Here is a 12,081-nt window from a genome sequence, read left to right on the forward strand (position 1 = left end):
GCAATAATAGAGTGAAAAAAAAAAGCCCAAAATCATCATTAACAACTATCACCGTCTTCCATTTATGCTTTTTAATTTATAAGGAATTCTAGAAATTCATAAATTCTCTCTAGCAGAATATAAGTCTATGGAAGTAGGGACTTTTACCCATTTTTCTTTGTAAACCCAGTAACTAATACAATGCCTGGCACACAATAAGCATTTAAATGTTTTTTAAATTGAATTGACTCAAGCCTTGAAAAAGTCACAACTGTATTCAATTTGTCTAGGATTTATTAATGGATCAGTTTGCAAAAATGGTTTCCAAGTTGTTTTTTTTTTTTAAATCAGTTTGAGAATTTGATGATAATCATTCCAAATGTATAATACTTCAATATACCAGAAAACAAAAGCCCATCAAGTACTACAATGGAATAGGGATGAGTTTCTCCAAAATATCCTCAATTATACAAAGAGGGTAATAACAAAGTTTCCTTTCCATACTTTCCAGATGTACTTTGGATACAACTTAATTTTGAAGGAGTGAAATAAGCATTTATTGTCTACTATGTGTCAGGCATTGTGTCAAGAGCTCTACAAATATCTCATTTGATTCTCCCACAACTGAGGGGACAGGTGCTATTAAGAACTCTATTTTACAGATGAGAAACCTGAGGCAGGCAGATTAAGTGACTTGCTCAGTATCATACAACTAAAAAGTATATTAATTTGAACTCAGGTTTCCCTGACTAAAATCCCAGCCACCTAGCTGCTTTTGAGAAGAGGGCACTACAAAATACCTAACTTATTGCCTCAAAGCACTAGCCAAGAATCATTGTGTAGTATTGGCAAGAAGATGGACTTGTACTCCAGAATATAAGGGTTTGAATTCTGTCTCATACTCTGTGAGGAAGAGTTTGAATTCTGCCTCAGACTCTGTAAGTCACTTAACTTCTTTCTGAACAGAAACCTATTTCCTTATTGGTAAAATGGGGATAATGTTACCTGTAGTATTGTAGCTCATTATTTTGTGTTTTTAAAGAATAAATAAGATAATGTCTACAAAGCACTTATGGTTATGGATTATTAATATTTATCAATTATTAATACTTATTACTTAAGTTGTTAATATGTATTTGGTGCAAACCATTAGAGATCTCTCTGAAAAAAAAAGTTGGCTAAAACAATCAGAGTTAAGAATAAAATTTAATTTAGAAATTATTTTGGTTATTTATAAAGTGAAGGGATTGGACTAAATAGTCTATATAAGGTCCCTTCCTGCTCTAAATTTATGGTCCTATGATGTTTTTTTGAAAAGTGCTTTTATCACACCTATTTAAAATAGGCCTTACAATTAAAAAAAAAACTTAGTGAAAAGTTTAAATTGAATACAGAGATCTAAATACTATTTACATTTCTTTCTCCCCAATTTCAGAAGGGTGGAGAGTGAAATGAACCAACAGTTAGAAGTCTTTGCTGATTTCTGAAAGTCTATATGAAAGATAAAAACTTCATAGCCTAATGAGTGGGTTTACACCATAATATTTACTTTTTCAATTATGTTCATCAAATGGATGAACACTCAATTTTCAGGAAGAGGGAGAGAATTCAATTCCTACCCTGGACACTGGATAAGTCATACCTTCCCTGGGATTTAGTTTTCTCAGGACTAGAGAGCCTTTATAGTCCCTTCCAGTTATAAATTTCAGATCATTAGTTTCCTTTTAAAAATTTTGTTATTTTTGATGAGGCCACAAGGAATAGAGATGGTGAAGATTCCATTTGTAAACAAAACAGTTACAACACCATATTATTATTTTTTTTTAAATACAAAACCTACGCAAACATATAAACACCTATGCCTACTGTCCTATTTCCCTCTAACTCAGGAATGGCTGGGTTCAATGACGGTAGAGAAAATAACACCTAACAGAACTGAAATCTCTCCTAAAATGGAAATGTGAAAACTGCAGATAATTTCAGTGTTAACAGTGTTAGATTTCTTCAAATAAAAAGACTAGCTATTTTGAAATAATGCCTTTCCTGTAAAAACATATAAATATTTACTACTGATGAGTCATGTGAAAGACTTGCAAGAGATGTCAGAAATAGAAGCTCAAGACAAAAAAAAAAGCAAATCCTGTCAGGTAAGTGTGAAATAAGCAAAGAAGTAGAAAGCTATTTTGGGAGTCTGGATAAAAGTCTTCTAGACCGGCAGGGAGATGTTGCTATAGCTACAATTAAAAATACTGATGCTCAGAATAATGAGAATTTAGTAGCAATTCATTGCAGCAGAGTTTAATCCAGACTTCTTCCAATAACTATGGCTTCTTGAGATGTTGTGGGGTGGGCGGTGAAAAAATAAAGAGAAAACACCATCAAGAAATGGCTGCACCAGGAGCAATTTATTAGCATAACACTTTTTTTTTTTCAAGATTTCATAACAACTGAAGTATGTACAAAGTCTTACAGCATTTACACCATAAAAAAGTTTCTTATTAGCTGATGAAGTATATAAGGTAGGGATGCGATGTACTTCAAAGCATGAATATGATAATAATGAAGCAGGCCACTGTACTTTCAACTTTTTTGCTACCACACCACAACTGTCTGCTGAATGACAGTTCATTAAATCATTGGGAAGACACAAGATTGTCTTGAAAGGAGATTGGGAGTGGGGAAGGAACAGGTCTATGTGTTGCACTAACGACCATAAAGAGAAGGGAAAAGAAAAAAAAAATCTACATACTGTTGTGTTTCTACATTTTCCTAGAGCTGTAACTGACGTTCACAGCCTGAGATATAACATATGCAAGACAACATAATCACACCTTTTCAGATATAGTTCAGCTACTGAATGTCTTTACTTTTGAATAGGAGGCTTTATGCTAATATGGCTGTGTGTTTCCATTTTTTTGTTCATGAACTCTTCAAATAGGTCTAACCCCACCAGCCCACCCTTCCCCTCACAAAAGAAAAAAAAATTAAATATGGAAGGATGTATTTGATAATTTTTTTTAAGGGAGAAAAAGAAGGCATTTAGTATCAGCTTTAGGGTCCAGCCATTCCTGTCAAAAGTTTAAGACTGGGAATCTTTGAATGATCAACAAAACGTTGCTCCACCTCTCCACCCCTCCATATCAAATATCTTTCTAACCACCACCTCCTAACTTTATTCATCCGCTAATGTAAAGGCTCATTTTTTTCCTTGGGATCAGGCTATGTAGACCCAGAGGTATTTCTGTACTGACTCAAATTCAAGGCTTGGCTAAATTATTTCTCGCAAAAGAAATGCTGAATGGTTTGTGCCTCCGTTCTACAGTTTCAGGATGTGGCATGAAAATTTCAGGCAGAAATGGATAAGTATCTTATTTTCCATTCTATTCCTCCAGAAACTCCCTTCACCCTTGCATAGGCCAATGCATCATTTTAAAGATGAAATCCACTTCCTCCCTCACCCCATTCTTACTCTTTCCCTTGTAGGCTAAGTGGGCATTATTTTTAAAAATAATTACTTTCAAAAAAAAAAATTCCATTCCCAACTCAAAAGCCGGTAATGTAGGTTGACAAATTTTAATTAAGACACGTAAAGGTGGGCTATAAAAACACAACAACTACATAAATATTGAAAAGTCATTATGCCATTTTCATGTAAACAGTTCTGAATAGAATGAAGCCCTAACTAGATTCTGGTCTTAAACTTTTGGCAGATAATGTGTATTATGCTCAGCCAGGCTCTGCGGTTATTGTTCAAGTGGAAGCCAGATCAGTTCACATGTTGACAGGCATGCAACTTGAAAACATTGCACAACGGGCAACACAAAGAGATTGGAGAAGTTTACGCGACTTCAAGTAGACTTCACAACCCTTCACAACTGACTATTCACAGACACAGATACGTCCTTCCTCATCTTAGTGCGGGGAGTTCGCCTCCCCCCTTCTCTCACACGTGGGACACTTTCTGGGACTCTCTCGCTTGCTTGATGCTGTACAACCACTTGATGATTCGGGCATTTCTCTCGATTGCAGAAATGCCGTAGGGCACGCGGTCATTGGCACTGTCATCGTTTCTAAGGTCGCTGTTGCTGTCCTGAGACTGTTCACAGTCTGAGCTGATCATGCTTGCACTGCGAAAGTTGAGGGAGATTATATCGGAGTTGGCCCTGGCAAAGTTTTCCATGCCCAGGTTTTCCAGCTCTTCCGGATCCAAGCCGCAGTAGTTAAAGAATCTCTCCACATCGGCGTCGACCCGAAAGTACCTGTCGCTTAAGTCCGATTTGGACCGCTGCAGGGAGGGCCTCCGGCTGACGCCGCAGCCGGACTCCACCGCGTCCATTTCGGGAGATTTCATCGTGGCAATGGCGGCCACCTTGGGTTTGGGGGGCAGCGGTGGCGCGGAGCTACTGCAAGGTATTGCTTTTAAGGGTTTCACGCTAGTCACTTTGCGAATGTCTGATGAGCTGTGGGACACGTGCAGGAAGGACTCTGCTGAGTGTTCCAGCAGTCTTCTGCTGACGTTGGAGTTGCTCTCCTGGGGGCTGCTGCGGCCTTGGGTGGGGTAGACCCTCAGCGATTCTGCGAAGGAGTGTCGGTTTAGTTCGGCTGAATCCGACCTGTGGGGAGGCCAGTTTCTGGCACTGTGTTTGTGACCTGAGCCTGAGCTGGAGCCCTCAGAACTGTTAATAATGTTTTTCAGTATCTCCAGTTTTAAGTTCTCCCTTTGCACGCCACTCTCAGTCTTTGCGTTGTTGTTAAACACTTTCAAGGTGGGGCTGCCCAAGGCTCGCTTTGCGGCCGGGCAGACAGGTGGCTTGGCGAGCACAGCCGGCTTCACAGGCTCCTGTTTGGCATTAATGACTTCTTGGCTCTTGACATATTTTGCCTTATCGGCTTCTAGTCTTTCCACCGCGCTAAGTCTTTTGGGATTAGGCTCCGCTTGCCTGCGAAAATAGTCCGGTCCTTTGTTCAAGATGCGGAGTGGGACTGCCGAGGTGAACGTCACGGCTGGGCTGACAGGTTTCACCATGCTACCTGTCTGAAGGGTCTCTGTAGGCATGTTGGGTGGTCTTTCCCCCGCAGCCGTTTTGGATTCTCTTCTGGGCTCTGCTGAACGGACTTTGTAGAAACATATACATTAAGCACGAGGAATAGTGGATGAATCTTTGGAATCTGAGTGTTAGCAGTGCCTCATCTCACCGACTTCATTAAATGCTACTGTGTTTCTCTCTCTTTAAAGGCAGGCTTGTGTGCAAAGGGCCGCCAGACACAAGTCCGTTTAAATCTGCTCTGCTGATTCCTTTCTTCTCACTGAAGCACGTGGGAGTCTCTCTTCCGAGGGCTTTGTGCTCAGCTACAGTCAGGGATCTGAAAAACAAAATAACCAACCACGGGTTAGGATCGGGGTGTGACATCATAGCTATAGCAACAGAGAAACTCTGTAGACTCCTTTAGTCACTGGCTGAATTACAGCCCCAGGCGATGCAGTCAAAGCGGAAGCATTAGTACCATCACACCTTTGGATGGTGTGCATCAGCTTCAAAGGATGGAAAAACTCGGGATTAAGGGATGAGTGCACATATGCATCTGAGCCAGCCTCAGATTTAATCAATTCTACATAGACAGGCTGAAAGGAACAGTAGCTCAATCAAAACTAAGCAGCTATTCCAGCTGTTTCTCCAGAAGCAAAGAGCCTCCTCTGGGCTCGCGAACAAAGACGCTATATATGGCCACTGGAGTCCGAGTGTTAGCAGTGGTATCTCATCTCATAACTTTTTAAATGTCCCTGTTTCTGAAGGGAATCTTAATTTGGTCTGGATTGCCCTTTTCATTGCCTATAATCCATTCTTTTTTCAGTGGAAAGAATGATCCCTCTCACTGACCGCTACCAATTTCTTTATCACACATAAAAGTAATCACTTCCTTTTCAAGTCTCTCAGAAGCAGAAATAATATGTCAGAGGTTCAGACAGGAGGGAAAGATAGAGTGTATTAAAGCATCTCCTTGTTATCCACACACATTCTATTTCAGCTCTGAGCATTTTCTCTGCCTGTCCCCCATCTTTGTAATGTTCTGGCTCCTGGCTTCCTTCAAGCTCCAGCTAAAATCTCATTTAAAGAAAGTCTGTCCCAACTTCCCCTGAATTCCAGTGCTTTCCTTCTTTTTCTTCCTGCTTATGCTAAATAGAGCTTGTCTCTATTTATCTGTTAGTTGTCTCACAATTAGTTTGTGAGCTCCTTGGAGGCACCTAATGGTACTAAAAATTAGTAATAGTAGCAGTATAGTGCCTCTCACTTTAGTTGACACTCTTACATACATGAGTCAGCATGGTGTCCATTTAGGGTAGAGAGCTGGCCCTGGAATCTAGAGGACCTGAATTCAAATTCTATCTCTCATATACACTGGTAGTATGATCTTAAACTTTCAGTGGCCAAAGCAAATATTTAAATAAAGGAGTTGGTAATCTCTTTTAGTGGGAGAAAACTTTAGATAGGAAGTCCTCTAAACTGATGAAATCAATCCATCAAGGATTCTTTATTAAGGTTCGACACCTTCCCATGCATTGGAGCAACAGAGTTCTGTACTTGTACATGTACTTTTACTCCAGTACATATACTGGAGAGTACAAAGACAAAATTATGATAGTTCCTGCCCTTAAAAAAATTACAAGTAAAAACATAATTTCTATGCAATGTATAATTTCAATACGTTATCTCTGTGGGGTTTTTAGATATTCAATGAAATCATGTGTCCAAACTTATTCACTTGCCCAATCTAAACCAGTCCTTTCCCTTGAAAAGCAAGATTATATCTTAAGTTTAGCCCATCAAATATTACAAACTGTTTTCTTTAAATATTTTTTGGACAAGAAATTTAGACTGATTAAATGTCAGTTATAAAGAAACATTTTCCTACTTGGAACAATTGCAAATATGTGGACCAACTCTTTCCTTATTAATAGAGGATGATTAATTACTATGTTGGTCCTTCCCGCAGCACTTGGGGCTTTTGGAGTCTCTGAAACATTCCTCTTCCATGAGGGCCCCCTTATTTGTAAGTTCTTTTGGGGGTTGTACCTAGAATAACCATGCCATTTTCTTTCTCCAGATGAGCTTCTGACTCTATGGACTTTGCCTTGATGTCCTTGTATGGGTACCTTTATACCTTCTCCTTCTCCCTCTTCCATTCCAGAACTGTTTTCTCTTATTAGAATATAAACCCAGTGAAAGCAGGGATTGTCTTTTTTTATTTGTATTTGTATCACCTATGCTTAGTACAGTGCCAAGGCATACCACAAATGCATGATAAATGTTTGTTGCTTGCCTGCTGACACCAATCTAAAAGCAACATTTGTTTTATATATTTAAATTTCAAAACTTCCTACATTATGATGATCAAAATCTTAAAATGTCAATCAAGTATTCCTTTTCTTGTTTTCAACTTGGATAAGACTGAAGGATATCTACTTAAGGGGAAAGCATGTAGCTTCCTCAATAATGTGTTATTAAAAAAAAATAACCCCATAACTACAAAATGTAACATATAGCAACAACCCAGCATAAGGTTGCTGTGAAAGGCACGTTAGTATTTAAGTTAATACACAATGCCCTGAAACTTATCTTTCTCTGGATGACTTCATTACCTATCTCTAAGGTTGGAGAGTACATGAAAAAGAATCTGTATTCCAAAGCAACTTGTTTCATTTTCAATGTAATAAAAATGGTTGCTTTGGCAAAAAAAAAAAAAAAAAAAAAAAAAAAAAAAAGTCCATTCTCTTCTCTAACCCCTCCATAGAGTTTTCTAGATTTGAGTTATTTTGATCTTATATTTTCCCAAGATACAGAATCAGTGACTCTTATCTTCCTAAGAAAGTTGATTGCTATCACCGTAATGCAGGGTTATAATTAGGGAAACTAAAATTTAGAAGATTGAGGCATTGAACCAAAATGTCAAGTAACTGTTTACCTACTCAAGTAAATACAGTGATACTCATTTCACATTAAAAATGCTTCATTCCCATAGTAAGGAAAGAAAAAAAGTACATATTATTATTAGCAAAATTAGAAACAACTGATTTCTCTCCTTGAAGTCTTCTCAAATACATTCTCTAAATACAAACCATCATTTTTACTTTGATGATAAACCAGACACGATTTCAGTAATCTGCTCAGGGGCCTGCTACACTAAAAACATTTTCCTATTCAGGGTCTAAGGAGCCCCAAGGCAACTTCTGCATAAATGATTTCCCCTGAATTTGCAATTCCACATTGACATTTCAGTTCAGTTTAAAAAGAAACCTCTCCTCATTAAGCTCAGAATGTTGTTTGTTGGAACAGATTTGCAATGAAACTTAGAAAGCAAAAAAGAAATTCTCCCCCAGAGAGTCAGCCATCAAGTCACTATGTTGTATTTTAGTTTCACCTGGAAAAGTTGTGCCCCATCTGAATATTTCATGATACTAAAGAGATTCCAACTTTCTTGAGGAAAAAAAGAGAAAGAAGGCGACAGTAAGCTACTGTGAGAATGAAAGACCATCTTTATCAGAAAGGGAGCTGCAAACCTGGATATAGAAGGACAAAGGACACAGGAAGATGGAATGCTGAACAATGTGGCTATTCTCTTGCCCAACCACTAAGCTATTACAGCAAAGTACCATGTAGGGATAAGTCAGTCTCTTTACATGATTAGTTTTCTCCAATTAACCTGCTTTGAGGAGAAAATATTAAAATCCATTGAAATCTATCAGTGTTCATTCTAATTTTATTTGATGATCATCTATACATGGTGGGATGAAAAAATTCTTCACTCTGCAATCTACTGATGATTCTCTTTCCAAATTTAGTTGGGCTGTCTTTGGACAGTAGATAAGTTATGAAATCTGAAGTAGCTTTGTAAATCTGGACCAATCTGCCAGAGCTTATCCTCCAAATGGAATATTATATGACAATCTAGAATTACCCCTATGCTATAAAATGGCACCAGAGGACAACTGTTTGTGGACTATATTTAAAAAATAAAAATTACAAAATGGTCTGTCATTAATGATTTTACTTTTTTTCTTCTTCTCTCGTTCTGGTTATTTCATTGTTCTAATCAGAAAACCCTGATTATGATCTAATATTTGGACCACAAGAATAGGAATAGTATGGCCTTCAACTTTAGAACAATAATGTAGTGTCAGAATGCTCATTTCTCAGTTGCTTCTCTTTTCAAAGATAACATTTACCCATTTATGCAGATCACAGAAATGTTATAAAGATTAAGAATAATTCAGAAAGAGATCAGAATTCTGGTGTTGCAGAGAAAATTAGTTTTTCCTTTCTTGTTTTGTTATTAATAGTTACTCTCCTTCTCTATAGTAGACTGAATTTGTAAGGGGTCATAAAGGGTATGGATGAGAAGAGTGACACAGAAGAAAAGCATGCTATAGAATTATGAAACAGAATCCCCAGTGCCTGGTTTGTTTAATGCTTCATGTTTTAGGAATGATTTAGTGAACAAAATTAGAATAGTTACTATGTTCAGTCCAGTGCTAGGTGCTGAGGGCAATTAAATAAAAAAGAGAGAATCCTTAAATCTTCAAGGAGCTTATATTATATTGAGGAGATACAACATATACATGGAAGAAAAAGACATGAATGGACATTGCAGAAAGCTAGATTAAGATTTGATATAAGGAAAATCTTTACCATTCAAACTATTCAAAACTGGATCAGGAGACAGTGGTTACCTCACTAGAAGTATTCCAGCAAAGGCTGGATGACCACTTGTGGCTGCGTTTCATTACAGTTTGGATTAGCTGTCCCTTGAACTGTGGCATTTTAATTTTCATATCTCCACAACCTAGCAGAGTGACTTATTCTGGCTTGGTAAATGTTTAACCGAATTACAAGGAAATCTCTTTGGCTTCAGGGGAGACAACAGGTGGCTACATTCTGAAGTGATCAAGGAAAATTTCATTACCCTTAAGATGGCCCCTGAGGGATGGGGTGGATAAGATTTTTAGACAGAGAGGAAAGAGAATTCTCTGCATGCTAGAGAGCAAATCAACAAGCAGATGAAAATTAAATAAAACGAAACAAACTTCCAAACAATTGAAAAGGACAATGCTCTCCCTCTGGAAGTAGGAGAACTATTAATTCCTCATTACTGGAGACCTTCAAGCAAATGTCAAATACTTATAAATATTTCTATTCAAGCCTGAGTTAGATTAGAAGATTTCTTCCAGCTGATTTCTTCTAGCTATGCCTTCCGTATTCAATTCCTTTCAGGCTAGCACATCCACTTACCATCTGAGAATGGACTCCATCCACAGAGTGATCTCCTGGACTTTAAGAAGTCAGTTCTGACCTTCAATGAATTTCAGGCATCCCTTGTACTTCTGGGACATCTCCAGAAATATTACCATGCCCATATACATATTCTTCCTACTTCCAGGTTTCAGTTATGTGTAGTTTCTACTTCTTAAAGTGTAAGGTCATTGGGGGCAGGGACTTTCTTGCTTCCTTTCATTTGTATCTCTAGCATTTAGAACAGGCTGGCACAACATAGATATTAATCAATCTATTATTTATTTATAGCTACCTCCTAAATTCTGTCCAATGCTGAGATTCTACTGCAGAAGCAATTCAAAGCATCCACCACTGCCTGGCAACAATTGTAGGATACAGCCTCAGATCCAAGTGAAAAAGAAATTGAATGGCTACACTGGTTTAATTCAACACCCCAAGGTGCAATCTGAATTGTGAGCCTACTAAAATTCTAATCAGTACCTCAAATTTCTAGTATAACTGAATGTCAAGCACAATTTGTATTTACATAATTGGGATGGCTATTTCATTTTAAGGTAATTTCACAGAATTTTAGGGCTTGAATGGACTTTAAAGAGTATTTAGTCTGTCTCATTTTCTAAATGAGTAAAAGGAACCCAGAAAGCTTAATGAATTTATCCAAAAATCAAATAATATTGAACTGTTAGTTGCTTATTAATAGTTTATTAATTTGCTTCTTAATAATTAAATTTTGGCATAATAGTCTAACTTACTAGAAGCCAATCCCTTCTATCTATCTATAATCTTTGTTGTTCCAGTTTAGACAAAGAGATCCAAAATCTTCATATTATAAGTGAAGATAATACTCAAAGTTATTAGTTGAACATTTAAAAACAAATATTTGAATTACTCTAAAATAAAAAAAAGGACAAGAATGTTCCATTCTGCAACTTAGGGGTACATCCTATTTAAACTAACCATGAAAAAAACAGCCAATGTTTATTGAATACTTAATAGACAGAAACACCATGCTGGATGCAGCAAGCAAGAAGGATAGGGTATTCTCTCAGGTGGTCTGAATAGATTATAAATTCTATACAGGGAAATAAAACACATGGATTTAAAAAGCTAACTAAAGAAACAAAGCTGTGCATTGGTGCCAAATGAAAGAGCCAGATAATAAGTGCCTCTGAAGTTTGGAGATGGATGAGAATGCCATATTCTGAGGTGGTCAGGGAAAGTTTAATTACTTTAAGAAAGCCCCTAAGGGATGGATAACATTTTAAACAGAAAAGAAAGAGAACGAACTACCTGCATGCTGGGGATGGATGCTAGTTTGAGCAAATGAATTAAGCAACCAACCAATTAAGAAACATTTATTAAACACTAATAGTATCCCAGATGTCTCAGTGCAATTTAAAGCATTAAAACTTCCAAAATAGAAATACTACAAAATTACAAAAGAACATAATTTAAAAGTCTGATTATTAGAAATGTAAAAATATTCATTTTTCTTATTAAAATTCAACACAGCCACCATGTTTGTGCTATATACATCACTCAAGTTGATTTTTGAACTTTGTAAAAACTATCATCAATTGCTGCTCCGTGAAGGAAAGTATTGCATTTGTAATCTTAGCCTTATGATCATCCAAAGATTGATAATTTGATGCAAACATGACAGTTTGGACATGACCTCACAAGAACAGGTCTAACAAAGATAAATCAGGTGACTAAGGTACTTAAGCAAGAGCATATTCTGTACTGATCCATCAGTCTGAGAAAGTGTCATCTAGAGAGTGGTACATAATCAAAATGCTCCATCTTGTTAAAG

The 12,081-nt window shown here is 37.3% G+C and overlaps 1 protein-coding gene across 3 annotated transcripts in view; it reads right to left on the reverse strand.

Annotated features, from left to right (window-relative positions):
- Positions 1 to 2,365: 2,365 nt before the first annotated feature.
- Positions 2,366 to 12,081, reverse strand: part of FAM110B (family with sequence similarity 110 member B) — a 200,668-nt gene continuing 190,952 nt past the window's right edge. For all 3 annotated transcript variants that reach the window (XM_051970161.1, XM_051970162.1, XM_051970160.1), the window contains one exon: positions 2,366 to 5,343. In XM_051970161.1, coding sequence (XP_051826121.1) covers positions 3,923 to 5,035 — 1,113 coding nt within the window. In that variant the 5' untranslated portion in view covers positions 5,036 to 5,343 and the 3' untranslated portion in view covers positions 2,366 to 3,922. The remainder of the gene's footprint in view (positions 5,344 to 12,081) is intronic.

This window comes from Antechinus flavipes, chromosome 1 (genome assembly GCF_016432865.1).
Source record: "Antechinus flavipes isolate AdamAnt ecotype Samford, QLD, Australia chromosome 1, AdamAnt_v2, whole genome shotgun sequence".
Classification (NCBI taxonomy): domain Eukaryota; kingdom Metazoa; phylum Chordata; class Mammalia; order Dasyuromorphia; family Dasyuridae; genus Antechinus; species Antechinus flavipes.